General features: G+C 40.7%; 1 protein-coding gene across 1 annotated transcript; it reads left to right on the forward strand.

Moving 5' to 3' along the window:
- The first annotated feature begins 3412 nt into the window (after nucleotides 1-3412).
- On the forward strand, nucleotides 3413-4110 carry LOC138169796 (GTP-binding nuclear protein Ran-like). Its single transcript, XM_069099351.1, has one exon. It carries the CDS (start codon nucleotides 3453-3455, stop codon nucleotides 4080-4082), a length of 630 nt encoding a protein of 209 aa, XP_068955452.1. The 5' UTR covers nucleotides 3413-3452; the 3' UTR covers nucleotides 4083-4110.
- Nucleotides 4111-14805: the final 10695 nt, after the last annotated feature.

Genomic DNA, 14805 nt, shown 5'->3' on the forward strand with positions numbered 1-14805 from the left:
AAAACAATTCTTACTCTCTAAAAGTCCTGCCCCTGTGTGACCATGGGCAAGTCACTTAACTTCTCAGTAACCACAGGGAATGCTAAAAGATGTTAAATTGCAGAATGGATAGAAAGTCACAGTGGGGACACCCTCTATCAGTGCAAACAGGTACCAGTCTTAGAGAGTTGTCTGTCAAATTGAAAGGGTAAGTGAATTGTCCAGGGTCATATAACCAGTAGGTGTCTCAGGCTTCCTAACTAGGAGGCAAGCCCTCTATACTCTAAGTCACATTGCCTTTCAGGGTTTAATGGTATCTGCTGAACTGAATTAAATTGAGGTGGTCAGTAGATAGAACACTGGGCCTGTTATCAGGAAGACTTGAGTTCAAATCCAGCCTCAGATAATTACTAGCTGTGTGATCCTGAGCAAGTTAGTTCACCTCCATTTCTTCATTTTCCTCAACTGTAAAATGGAAATAGCAATAGAGCCTCCCTGCCAGGGCTGTTGTGAGGATGACAGAAATAATTTTTGTAAAGTCCTTAGCACATTTCTGAGTATTAGCACTTAGTAAATGCTTGAAGAAGAATTGAACTGAAGAAATGGGGGCATGGGAACCAATCAAGAATCAGAATGTAGGTCTCCCTCTACTAGGACCCACAAACTGTCTTCTTGGCAGGACATCTGCAGGGCTATGATGCAAGCTGATTGCTTGTGTACCTGGCAATCCAAAGTGAACCTGGCTGAGACTTCAAACTGCCTTTGAAGTCAAAACTGTTCCAATCAAGGTCCCTTTTTATACATGTTTAACGGTCAGATTTTTTCTGCCCTCCTTACTCGGGATGAAGAAATAAAGGAAAGCTAGCATTTAGTTTTTAGAATATTTTATTCCAAATTGGCTCCAAAGTCTTTCTGGGCCTAACGATGTCTAGCCAACTGTTAATATTACCCATCATGAACAGCAAACTCCTATTTTTCAAACCATAAGCATTCATTTGTTTTTCTCTTTTTTAAAGAATAGAGTCAAAGAAGACTTTCCCTTGAATGAGTAGCGAGCGATATGGCATCGTGCTGAGTATCTCACTCGGATTCAAATCCTTTGGATTCGATGAGATGATATCTGTAAAGTGCTTTGTAAACATCAAAGTCCTACATAAATGTAAGATTTTCTTGTTATTAACAGTAGCAATTACTTTATTGTGAGGTCAACTCATCTTAACATGCAAGAGAAAGGGTATTCCCAAGGATGTGAAGTAAACCAAACCAGGCATCCCTTCCTGCTAGCAGATACCAAAGGGGTCTCAATCCCATGATTCCCATGCATGGAAAAAAAATTTCCTTGCTATGAAAACAAAAAACCTGGATTTGAGTACCAGCTCTGCCACCCCCAACAGGACCGTGGAAAAAGAGGCTAGATGGCTAGCAGGTGAGTCAATGCTCAGAGTGGGCCCCCATGCTTATGTCTCCCCTGCCTGGGAAGGAAGCACATCTTCTTGAATGTTGGTGTCGGGATAAGTGCCACAGGCTCTCTGAGTTCGGGCCACCAGCAGAATTTTTAGTGATGTTGGAGAATTTTAGAGAAATGTTTATTCCCTCTTTTATGATTCCCTTGCTTACCAATTAAAAAAAATACAAGTGAACTAATGAGGCCCTAATCTTCCTCTGGGATAGCCTAGTTAGAGATTCCTAGCCTTTTTTGGTAATTTGGTACAGAATATGAACTCGGTAAAGTACAAAATATTACAAAGGAAATCAATTTATATTTAATTGGTTATCAAAATACATATTAATCAATCAAGAAACATTTCTTAAGAATCTACTAGAGTGTCAGACACTATGCTAAGTGTAAGTACATGGATCCCAGATTAAGAACCCTTGGAAAGAGTTTTGAAACTAAGTCAAAGATGAATTACAGAATTTTCATCAAATAATTTCTGGGCAGACAGGTAAAATGTTCAAACCTGCACCCCAAAATGGCTCCATGTATTAATTTTTCTAGAAAATCTGCTTGCACTATGGAGTAGAATGGAAAGAACACTGTTGCTGGAGTCTCAAGTCTTGGGTCCAAAACTTTCTTCTGCTATTCACTATCTGTGTGACCTGGGGCAAGTCATTTACCCTCTCTGGGGCTCTGTTTTCCCAAGTGTAAAATAAGGGAATTGGACTAAAGGGCCTCAAAGGTCATTGCTAGCTATAGATCTATGATCTTGTAACAATCTCCCCCGCCCCTGTAACAGAGGATTGGCCAATGAGATTCCCATCTCCAGAGTAAACCCAATACATTCTGCCTGCTGCCAACCCATGTGAAATAGGCTTCCTTATAGGAAGAGATTATGAGGTGCAATGGAAGGGCCCTGCTCCATGGTTCAGAGCATACATACACAGATATTCTGATGTGATGTCTTCAAGTCTGCCTACCTCCTGGTGAAGAGGAGTCTTTTTTTGTTGGATGATAAACAAGAAATGAGAAGCAGACCAATGACTTTTGGTGGGGGCAAAAGGGGAAAGGAAGCAATTTGGAGCCTCTTTTCCTTCCTGGCTGGGTTGAGTGAGGAAGACATTCTCTAAGTCTCTGGGAGAGGAGAGAGGTTGGCCCCCACCAGAGCCAACATTTGACCTTTGCATCTTGGGGTTTCTTCTTTCCTAATCCTAGGTATGAGAATATTGAAAATGGCCAGAAGAGTATCTAGAGCCTAACTCTGGGAATCTAGGTTGGAGTTCACTACCAGCCAAGGCAGCTAAAATGCCAGGGCCCTTCCAAGACTCAGGATTCAGCCCAACAGTGAACAGACCTGACCAAGAAGGGAGGGCCTCATCCAGCAACTCTGCCAAATTTGAAAGTGAACTTGGTAGGAAGAATGTTTAGAACAGAGACTTTACATTTGAATCCACTTTCCCCACTCACTCCTACCTTTGTGCATTTAGAGCAGAGTGTGACCTCGGGAAATCATGTGCCTGACTTCATCCATTTGAGGGATGTGATTATAGCTTTTGCTCTATCTTCTCAGTAAATATCCCTTGGTAATAGCTAAATAATGTTAACTGATTAAATAATATCACTAGTGGCTGACATTAGGGAGAATATACCATAATAGGGTTTCATAGTGAAGAATCTTACTAGTTTGAGGGGTACCCCTAGAATCTTCATGGGGAGAATTTGACTCATGAATGAGAATGGGAATTGGAAAAATGATCCCCCACCTTTTTTTCAACAAAGATAACATTGTGATCCCAAAATAATGCGAAGACTTTTCCAGGAGAAAAGTCATGCCTTGGTACTTCAGTATTTCACCTGGTGCATAACAAGTGTTCCTAAAAATTGCTAACTTGACTAGAGTAATAATCAGTTGTATTTCAAGGGGTTATTCTCAATCTTCAAGATACAGCTAGAATCAGGAGCAGTGAGCAGAGAAAGAATCTCATTATAGGTTCAGTCAGGCAAAGACGGAGACACTTCTGGAAGAACCATCGCAATGGCCACCCAAGGAGAACCCCAAGTGCAGTTCAAACTTGTGTTAGTTGGAGATGGAGGTACTGGAAAAACTACATTTGTAAAAAGGCACTTGACTGGTGAATTTGAGAAGAAGTATGTAGCCACGCTGGGCGTTGAGGTCCATCTTCTTGTGTTCCATACTAACAGAAGTCCTATTAAATTCAACATATGGGATACAGCTGGCCAAGAGAAATTCGGTGGTCTGAGAGATGGTTATTACATCCAAGCTCAGTGTGCCATTATAATGTTTGATGTAACAGCAAGAGTTACTTACAAGAATGTACCTAACTGGCATAGAAATCTGGTACGAGTATGTGAAAATATCCCTATAGTGTTGTGTGGCAACGAAGTGGATATGAAGGACAGAAAAGCCAAGGCAAAATCAATTGTCTTCCATAGGAAGAAGAATCTCTGGTACTATGACATCTCAGCCAAAAGTAATTACAAGTTTGAGAAGCCCTTCCTTTGGCTTGCTAGAAAACTTATTGGAGACCCTAATTTGGAGTTCGTTGCCCTGCCTGCTCTTGCACCTCCAGAGGTTGTCATGGATCCAGCCCTGGCAGCACAGTATGAGCAGGACTTAGATTGCTCGGACAACTGTGCTCCCTGATGAAGATGATGACCTGTAAGGGAATGAAGCTAGACCCCAGCGTCAGATGTCCTGTGATGTCAGTGGCGCAGTGTGTCTGCCACTTTATTATACAGCTGAGCAGAACATGTGCTTCATCTTTGGGATGCTGAGGGATGGAATGGGCAGCTTAAAAAAAGATAATTCATATTTTGGACCTGCATAGTTAGCTGTTTTGGACCGCGATTACATCCCCTTCAGTTTCAAATATAAGACTGCTGCAGTCCCATCACAATATTCAGTGGTGAATCTTGTTTGTTACTGTCATTCCCATTCCTTTTTCGTTTAGATCATAATAAAGTTGTATTTTAAATATCTAAAAAAAAAGAATCTCCCTATAGTACTCTATTCCAAGGGGAATTTGGACTGGAAAAGGCAAAATAAGCATGGTCAATAGAGTTGGAACCCAAGCTCAATAATCATCTAGCTATCCCCAAATTTGATGTCTCATCCCTGGCCTTCATGTCTTTGTACACCTCATCTTGCATGCTTGGCATACGTTCCTTCCCTACCTCTGTGTTGTAGAATCTTTAGTTTTCTTCAAGATTCAACTCAGATACCACCTCCTATGTGAAACTGTTTCCTCTTCTAACAATTGCTGGTCCTCTCTCTTTCCTCGACTTACTGTCTAAGTCAAGTCAAATCAATGTGCATTGAGCTGTTAGACACTGTGCCAAGTCCAGGGTACTTATTATGTGCCAAAACCTGTGCAATTAGCTGGGAATACAAATAGAAAAAAAAAATAAAGACAGTCCTTGACCTCAAGCTTACGTTATTATAGAGGAAGACAATTCCTAAGTAGAGATGGGCTGCGGATGAGTGGCATGGCAACTTAATGGGAAAATGGTAGCAAAATGTAGTCCAGAGAGCCAAGAGCAAAGCCTGGAGAGAGATGATGATGCAAAGATGTCTAACCTGGACCCTTCCTTAAAATAGAGGTTAGCAATCATCAAAAATTGCTGCAGGGCAGAGGGATGCCTCAGGGGGAGGATGCCTGGAAATCTCAGAGAAGGCATTTTAATTATGCCTTTAACTATGTCTAATAGAGTCATTCTAATTATTAGTCAGCCTAAAACTTTGGTGGCTTACTGCTGGTCACATATAAAGCCAGGAATTTAGAACAAAGGATCAAGGTAGGCTTCTCAATGGCTCCACCTAGAGGAAACTGTCCTGGTCCTTCCTTTTCATTGGAGACCCAAAGGATAATAGTGGAGAAAAAGGGAGGATGGCTATTGAGCAGCAACAAAAACAGCAATGGACCAGTTTGTTGAAGGGGAGTCGGAAATTATTGTAAGGAAGTTTGGTTGACAATTAAATGCTGATGGAATTTAAAAGGAACTTTCTAACCCTAAGTCAGACAGAGGCTTAGGAGAGTGGAGTTTCTCCTTATAGGAGAAGTATGTTCAAAGACAGAAGGAATGCCTATCGGCTATATTTAGCAGGCTGGCTCTTCTGCATCCCAAAGAATGTGTCCTCTAGAGGCAGTCTCTCTCTGTGTGGAAACACACCCATGGCTAAGACTCTGGGAAAACACAGGTTCTTTCCTCTCCTCATGAAGAAAGGGAGTTAAGGATTCCAGCATACTCTGACGAATTGGAGTGAAAGGGTCTGTTTCTCTCAATAAGAGAGAATTAATTGTTATTAATGATAATAAATACTTGATAGTGAGGTCTTGGGCCCCTGGACTCTAAGCTAAAAGAGAGATAGTAGAACCAATTCCTCTTCTTATGCAGAAGAGTAACACCCAGTTTGACAATTCTTGCTACAGAGACGCTCCATGGCCACAGACCCAGCATAGCAACTCCCAACAGCAGCCTCTGGATCAAAAGAACCTCCTCCTCCTCCCCATCATTCCCCTGCAGAGACTGCAAGTCTGGCTATAATGGCTCAGGGCAAGCCCAGTGGGGACAGGACAATGACATCATCATCCTTGATGCATCAAAGGCCTGAAATGGTCTCCCACACATGAGCCTCGGCCACACATCTTCCCTGTGTGTGAATCCTGCCATATGAATACATCCTGGTCAGACATGTTTCATACATATGTGCCCTTCCACATTGCTATAGTGATAGAGTGCTCAGTCTCAAGTCATGAAGAATTGAGTTAAAATTCCACTATAGATATGTGACCTTGGACAAGTCACTTAATTTCATTTTCTTCCATCTATAAAATAGGAACAATAATTGAACATATCTCCCCAAATTGTGAGGATCAAGTGAAATCACATATATAAAGCACTTTGTATGTCTTAAAGTGTGTGAGTGTTAGCTATTAATATCCTGGAGGTCAGGAACTATATCAAGTTTACCTTTGTACAGCACCTTTGACACCTTGTAGTATTTTGCACATAATTAGTGTTTAATAAATGTTCATTGAATTGAAATAATAAAAGTAGGTGCAGTGGATAGAGCACTGGCCCTGGAATCAGGAGAATCTGAGTTCAAATATGACTTCAGATTCTCACTAGATGTGTGACCCTGAGCAAGTCACTTAATCTTGTCTGCCTCAGTTTCCTCATCTGTAAAATAATCTGGAGAAGTCAAGAAAAACCCAAACAGGTTCACAAAATCAGACATGACTGAAATTGCCCAAGAACAAGAACCTGGCTGTCCTTGGTAAATCCAGCTCAACATATCTAGACCAACAATATGCCAAGGCATTCACAGAACTGGTAGATGCAACTGTTGAGCCATTGTTAAGGAAATTAGAAAAATATGGAGAATAGAAGAGCTGCAAGAAACAAGATTTGACATGGGCAATGTCCAGAACAAATTAAGGAATAGTCTGTAAGCGCTGAAAAGGGGAAACAGTGATCACTAAGAGTCAGCATGGGTTCTTCAAGAATATGTTATACCAGGGGCAGCTGGGTGGTGCAGTGCATAGAGCGCTGGCCTTGGCATCAGGAGGACCTGAATTCAAATCCCACCTCAGATACTTATTGGCTGTGTGATCCTGGGTAAGTCACTTAACCCTGACTGCCTCCAAAAATGGAAAGAAAAAAAAAAGTCAATTATACTAACTAATCTCATTTCCTCTTTTGAAAAGGTTGCTAGAGTAGTACATAAAGGTAATGCCATAGGAAAATATACTTGGACTTTAATAAGATATTTGACAACATCTCTTAGGATGTTCTTGTGGAGATGTGTGAACAGTCCATTCAGAACCAACTGAATGACTAAATCCAAAGAGTAATGATTGATGTCAGCTTTCAGAGGGTCCAGAGTGGAATGATCAGGAATTGAAACCCAAGTTTTGGAATCTGCTCCCCAAATTCACCCTGTGATGGTCACTATTTTAATTGATGAAGTGGATGAAAACATAGACAGCATGCAAAGTTACAATGGAGAGCCAACGACACATTGGGTGACAGTGTCAGGATCCAAAAAGACCTTGACGGGTGAAACCAATGGATAGATCTATTGAGGTAGAATTTAATGACAATAAATGTAGAGCCTTAGAACCTCTGATGCTAGAGATGGGAATTTTCCTATATTGAGAAGAAATCTAAGAAGCCATTTTGTGAGCTATCACATCCTCTTCTCAATCTTGATGCAAACTTGAAGGACCACAATGATCCTTACACTAGTCCTGCTTCTAACCCAGCCGCCACAGTCATCAGATTAGAATGGGCATAAATAGCAATCATTTTCTATTCTGGCCAAAATTTCTGGGGCTCTTCCCCTCCCAGACTGCTATCTTTATGATCCTTAGTCATTGAATGGGCATGGCCTCAGACAAGCTGAGAAGGACCTTAATTTAGGAAGCCCAAAGTCATCCACTGCATCCTGGGCAATTGCCAGTCTTGACCTCTATCTTGCCACTAAACTTCAATGACCGGAGGAGAGACTGAGGTTGATGACATTGGCACAGCTCTGCCCTACCAATATCCAATTTATGGGCAGGTCAAGACATCACCCTAGTGATGATATTTTTCCTCTTCAAGAATGAAGGATGAGCAACAAGAGAAAAACCAAACAGCCATCATCCAGAGAAGCAATTCCTAAAGAGAAGGGGGCAGCCATCCCCACCAACTGCCAACCAAATGCCACCAGGCAGGTGAGTTAACCTAGCTCAAGCATCAAAGCACCCTGAGAGAAGAGAGGTGGCAGCATGTACCAGGGAAGTTAAACCATCACCACCTCCTTGACCACCTTTTCCCCTGGGAACCTAATGAAGATAGGCTAGGACCCTGAAACCAAGAACCTTAGGAATAAGCAATGCTTCTAGGTCAGCACCCTCAGCCAGCATTCTGGGGAGCAAGGCCTATGGAAATGCAGCCTGACAAATGCTCTTATGGGTACTTTAGCCACAGCTACTAAAGACCCAGAGGAGAGATTTCTTGCCACCAAAGTCCTTGGCACTATCAAATGGTTCAACGTCCAAAATAGATATAATTTACTCAGTGGAAAGCACATGAAAGGACTTATCATCTTCTTTGCTGCTGGGCCCTAAGGACCATGGGACCTTTCCATCGACTTGTAGTTAAAATGTTGCTTCTGTGTCATTTCCTCCATTAGAAGATAAGCTCCTTGAGGTCAGGGACTGTCTTACTCTTCCATGTGTATCCCTAGTGTTTACAATGTCTGGCACATGGTGAGAGCTTAATAAATGCTGTATTCATTCATTATATTTATTTTATTTTTTGCTTTTTTTGCAAGGCAATTGGGATTAAGTGACTTGCCCAGGGTCACATGGGTAGTATTTGTATTAGGTGTCTGAGGCCGGATCCGAACCCAGGTCCTTCTGACTCCAGGGCTGGTGCTCTATTCACTGTGCCACCTAGCCATCCCTGTATTCATTCATTAAAAGTAATCAAGTACACAAGTAGACAAAAGATCACATAAAATATCAGGGGATTTTAGTGAACCTTAGGTTGAATATGAGTCAACAGTGTACTATTTTACCACTACCCTCCCATTGCTCAATATCATATTGAATGAATAAGGAAATCATGTTTAAAAATATGGAAATTATATTCCCACTGCACTATACCCTATTTAGATATTACCTGGGATATTGCCTTCAGTTCTGGAAGTCTATTGAAAAGAGTGTAACTGTTTAACAATCAGCTCCCCCCATCAAAAAGAAAAGCAGGACATACTTTTAAATTTAATCTGCATTGTTAATGTTATCTCCATGACTTTCTTAAGTCTAAACAATTGACAAAACAGTAAATCAAGATCTGATTTGCAGAGTTTACCTATTTGGGCATAAATGCTCAGACTGAAAATTTTACAATCATCTGTGTGAACTGGCTCCAGCACATCCCTGGACCATTTTGACAAATGCCAAAATAGCTGAAGAAGCAAAATGTGTAGTAACCCAAAAGGCAATAGAGAGATATAGGGTAGGGCTACAGTATATTAGGCTATGTAGGGCATCATGCCAGCATGGATAAAGTACCACACTGGGGGTCAGGGAGATCTAGGTTCAAAATCTGCCATAGTCACTAACTGTGTGACCATGGGCAAGTCATTTGGTCTCTCTGAGTCTCAGTTTCCTCATCTGTAAAATGAGGATAATAATAGTACCTACCCTATTGCTTGTTGTGAGAATCAAAATAAGATTAAACTAAGATTATATACACATGTACATACATATATATGTGCATATATACATACATATATTTGTATGTGTGTATGTCTATCTATATCTATATGTGTGTATCTGAAAACTTTTAAATAGCTATATAAATCTCATGTCTAATTGTGATTACTAATCATAACATGTATATAATATATATAGGAAATGCATGATTGGAAAAAGAGGTAAGCTGGTCATATAACAAGGGCAAGGAACAACAAATCAAATCAGTATGTGTATTAATGAAAGGCATTAATGAACCTTACTATATGCCAATCATTATGGAAATCATTGAAGAAACAAACACAAAAATCAGGAGAGTCCCTGCCCTCTGAGAGATTATATTTGAATGGGGAAGAGAATGCACATCAGGGAGTCATGGGCAGAGATGAGAATTTGGTCATGGGAGGTACATGATGCTTGGAGTCATAGGGCCAATGATTGTCATATCATTTGCATGAATAGTACCTTTGATTTGGTGACTATTTCAGAGCTATAGGGGATTTGGGGGGATTTTTTTAAACACATGAAGATTGCTGAGGAACAGCAGCGTGGTAAGTTTAGGTAAAGGTAGAAATGTGGAACTATCACCAGTCAAAAGCCTAGAGCCTCAAGGCATGAGGTGGGGTCCTAGATCTCAGGTTGAGGCTGGGTCAAGGGAGTGTGTTATGAACATAGTCAGGGAGCAGCGAGCATGGCACATCCGGATGCCTGCAGATTATTATTTATTAAGTGGAAGGCCTCAGGGTTTGGATTGGACACCTTATGGACAGTATATGAGAACATGGACAAAAGTCACACAGGATGATGAAGTGGATGGTGAAACAATACTACTACAGGGAACCTCACATGGATGAGGTCCTAGATTCATCGAAGTGGTGAGGCAAAAACTGACAAACTGAAGTATGTCTATAGTGGGGTGATCACAATAATAAGAGATTATAGAGACCATGATTTATGAGTAGTGTTAAGTACTTAGACTAAAGAAGAGAAGCCTTAGGAAGGACATAAAAATACTTAAAGGGTTATTATAAAGAAGAGGAATTGGATAGAATGAGGAATAGTGGGTTCCTCATTCTATAAGAAACTGATAAATTCTTGATAAGTACATAAGGAGAGGCCTTGTACATAGAGAGATGGAGGAGAGCCTGGGCTCAAGGGCTGACTCTGACCCTGGATACTTCTCTAAAGTGATAAATTGTAAACAAGTTGGCAAGATGATCTACATTAGTGGAACTTTCCAGATAGATAGATAGATAGACAGACACACAGATATATACATACACATACATATATCTATCTATATCTGCATATATATCTATATCTATCTACCTCAATATCTATGAAAAAAAATCCTTTTCCTGACTTTCCCAGAGGGTGAATCAGATCTCTGGGTTCACATTGCCATTCATTAGACCATTGCTCTCTACTGAATTGAACTCTGAGGCCTTCTCTGGGGCCTCAGGCTACCATTCCAGATTTACCCTATAGAGGGAAACCTAAATCCCAGAATCCTCTCATTCATAATACACCCAGAAGACAGGTCATTGAGTCAGGAGGTCCTTGAAGGTCAAATCAACCATGTTCCAATGGGACCCTGTGTAATGGGAATGGGGATTTGAAGGTCTTCCCTTCTCCTTAATAGACCTAGGGGGGAGTTTGAAACCTTCCCTGCTTTGAAAGTAAACTCTGCCCTGTAATAGGCTCAATGTAGTCACATGGAGCCTGTGGTGGAGGGAATTTGCTGAAGGGTAGAGCAGAGCCCACAGGAAGCTGGTGGTCAGAGCCAAAGAGACGGTGGGAGAGAAAGGACTCTCAGGCAAGGAGTGAGATAGGCTTGTGAGTAGATACTGATCTTGTATTGGTTTGTGGGAAGGCTGAAGGATGCTGTGGCTCTCAGAGTTATTATGGCTTCTTAATGTCTTTGGTACTATGATGGAATCATAGTTACTTGTTTTGGGATTAGGTTCTCTGGTGTCTAAATAAATGCTTCAGTTCTGTCCTCTATATGGAGAGTTTGGTATATTTTGTGATCAAACATCATATGATATTTATAGTCATGGTCTTTATCATGATTGTGGGTGCTGTAAATATCACATTGGCACTACCCCTTGTAAAATTGGTAGCCCACATTATTTGGAAAATTCACTATTCTAGTCCATGTATGCCCATTGACTACAATCTACCTAGGTTCAATCTCCCTCATCATTTAATTCTAAAATAGCTTCTGTGGACTTCAGTCATAACCTTATCTTTAGTATTCCTATGTTATCCCTGACCCAACCTGAATTCTCCCTATAGACCATTCCATCCATCTGCCAGCCCAAATCATTCCCAAAGCCCCTCAATCTAGTCTTTCCTCATCTATTACTTAAATGGCTCTATAGCACCACCTACTGGTAAATAGCAAGCTCTCATGATCCCATAGAGAACAGGCTATGGAAAACAATGACTATTTTACTTTAAATAATAAGACTATAGATTAAGATCATGAAGGGATCCCAAAGCCCATCTACTCCAACTCCCTTCTTTTACATTTGAGGAAATAGAGGTCCAGAGAGGGTGATTTCCCCAAGATCACTCACCTAGGACCATAGGTCTAGAGCTAGTAGAGACATAGGAGGCCATCTCATCAACCCTCTCATTTTAGTGAGGTACAGAAGGGTAAGTGACTTCTTAAAGGCCACACTGATAGGATCACATACTGTGCTCTGTGTCTGAAACTCAAACCCTTATCATTTTACACTCTGAGAATCTTTGACCTCCATCAAAGACCATTTCAGGTGCCACTTCCAACATGGCAACTTTTCTGATCCCCACAAGTGACCTGCCCACGATCTATCTAGTCTTTATCTGTTTCTATTAGCCTAATTGTTTCTGCCTCATTGATTTATCAACTAGGAAGCCTGGGGTAGTGGAGAGAGAACTGACCTTGGACTTGGTTCAAGTCCTTCCAATGACTTATGCTATTAGACTGTAAGCTCTTGAGGGCAGGGATTGGTTTTCTTTTCTTTTTTTTAAGCAATTGGGGTTAAGTAACTTGCTCAAGGTTACACAGCCAGTTATTTCTGGGTGTGGTGCTGAGTGTCTGAGCCCGGGATTCGATCTCCAGATCGTCCTGACACTGGGGCCGGTGCTCTTACTCACTGTGCTACCTGGCTGCCCCGGTTTTCTTTTTCTTAATTGTATCTCCAGTACCTAGTACAGTGCCTGGCACATGGTAGGTACTTTAAAATGTTTACTGACTGCTTGACTTTATGCATATTTGATCTTGATTTGTTTGTAAACATGTTTCTTTCTTCTAAGTAAAATGTAAGCTTCCTGAGGGCAGGAGATGTTTTGCATTGTTATGTATCTAGTATAATAACAGTGCCTAGAACTAGGTGATACTTATTAAAATATTTTTGAATCTGTTTCAACTGTAACTTTTGGGTTATTTCTTAGCTAACACAGCAAGTGGAAGGAAATAAGCATTTATTAAGCTCCTTCTATGTGTCAGGTACTTTACAATTGTTATCTCATTTGATCCCCAGAAAAATCTTAGAGGTAAGTGCTATTGTTATCTCTCTTAATACATATAATTGAGGTAACTGAGGAAGATAGAAGTTAAGTGACTTACCCAGGGTCACACAGTAAGGAATTGGTAGAATTTGAATTCAGATCTTCCTGATTACAGGTCCAGTGCTCTATCCATTGTGCCACCTAGCTGTTGGTTTATATTGGAGCCTACCTTCTTTACTGGGGAGAAAGGATGGAATATGATGCATTCTTGACTTAGTGTGTGTGTGTGTGTGTGTGTGTGTGATCATGAACTATTATGGCAGTACTGTGACTGCCCTGAGGATCTCTTCTATTTTTAAACACATAAAATAAAATACATATAATCACAAAGGAAATCAAATATATTGAAATATAGTTATCCAGATATGTTTCACCTCAGGTTAAGCACTCCTCCAGTAGTGGAGAAGAAGGTATAGGCCTGAGGAATAGGCAGATGGTTAGAGGAAGAGGACTGGGATAGGGAATACAAAGAGGAACATAGAGCTGCAGGTATGTCTACACCAGGATAGGGAGCTGTCCATCCTTCAGAGTCCAGCTCATGTCCCATTGAGATTTTGGAAGAAGATACTCTTGAAAATAGGGGCATCATAGCAACAGGACCATGAGTGTGGTGAGCTAAGGCAAACTGAGGATAAAGATTATACTATATAGAGCTGGCAATGGAGAACCATAATGGATGACACATCAGAATGACAGTCTCTTGATTATTTTGATAAGGATGTGCTTCTCCTCTCTGCCCCAACTCCCATCTCCAACCATTAGTGGTGATGTCTTAGGAGAAAGTCCAAATTACCCCTACCCTACTGTGTTCAGGGAATATGCTTTGGGGTGTTGGTTTGAAAAGAGTCTGTTGAGTCAAAACAGAATGTGTTTATGGATGTGATTTGCCCAGAGAGTAAAGAGATGCCATTCAGGACCCTCTACAAATTGACCCTATTTTCCCTTCCTTATTTCATGTCAAGTGGCAATCCCATTGTCATAAATGAATACTCCATCTGAATGCAAATCAAAGCATATTATTTTTCACTTTATTTTGTGGTGGTGGGTTGGGGGTTGTTTTTCCTTTCACAATATGACTAATATTTAAATATGTTTTGCATTATTGCATATGTATAATCTATATCAAACTGCTTACCATCTCTGGAAGGGGGTATGGAGGGAGAAAATCTGGGACTCAGAATTTTAAAAAACAAAGTTAAAAATTATTTATTCATGTAATTGGGAAAAATAAAATATTATTCAATCTAAAAAAATAAGTCAAATTTTCTATCCAGCTCTGTTTTTTTCATCAAGAATACTTGAAGGGGCATCCAGGTGGCACAGTGAGTAAAAGTGCTGGGCCCAGAATCGGGAGACCTGGGATTGGTTCCAGCCTCAGATACTCAGCACCCACACAAAAATAACTGGCCATGTAACTTTAAGCAAGTTACTTAACCCCAATTGCTTTAAAAAAAAAAAAAGAATACTTGAAAGTCCTCTATTTCATTGAATGACCATAATTTCCCCTGAAGCACTACACTTAGTTTTGCTGGGTTGGTGATTCTTGGTTTTAATCCTAGC

This window comes from Petaurus breviceps, unplaced genomic scaffold (genome assembly GCF_028583685.1).
Source record: "Petaurus breviceps papuanus isolate PSGF00001 unplaced genomic scaffold, PetGlider_PUasm1.0 379, whole genome shotgun sequence".
In the NCBI taxonomy this organism is placed as follows: domain Eukaryota; kingdom Metazoa; phylum Chordata; class Mammalia; order Diprotodontia; family Petauridae; genus Petaurus; species Petaurus breviceps.

What these genes read in the sequence shown, in the direction of transcription:
- LOC138169796 (XM_069099351.1), top strand. Translation starts at nt 3,453, where the DNA reads ATGGCCACCCAAGGAGAACCCCAAGTGCAGTTCAAACTTGTGTTAGTT.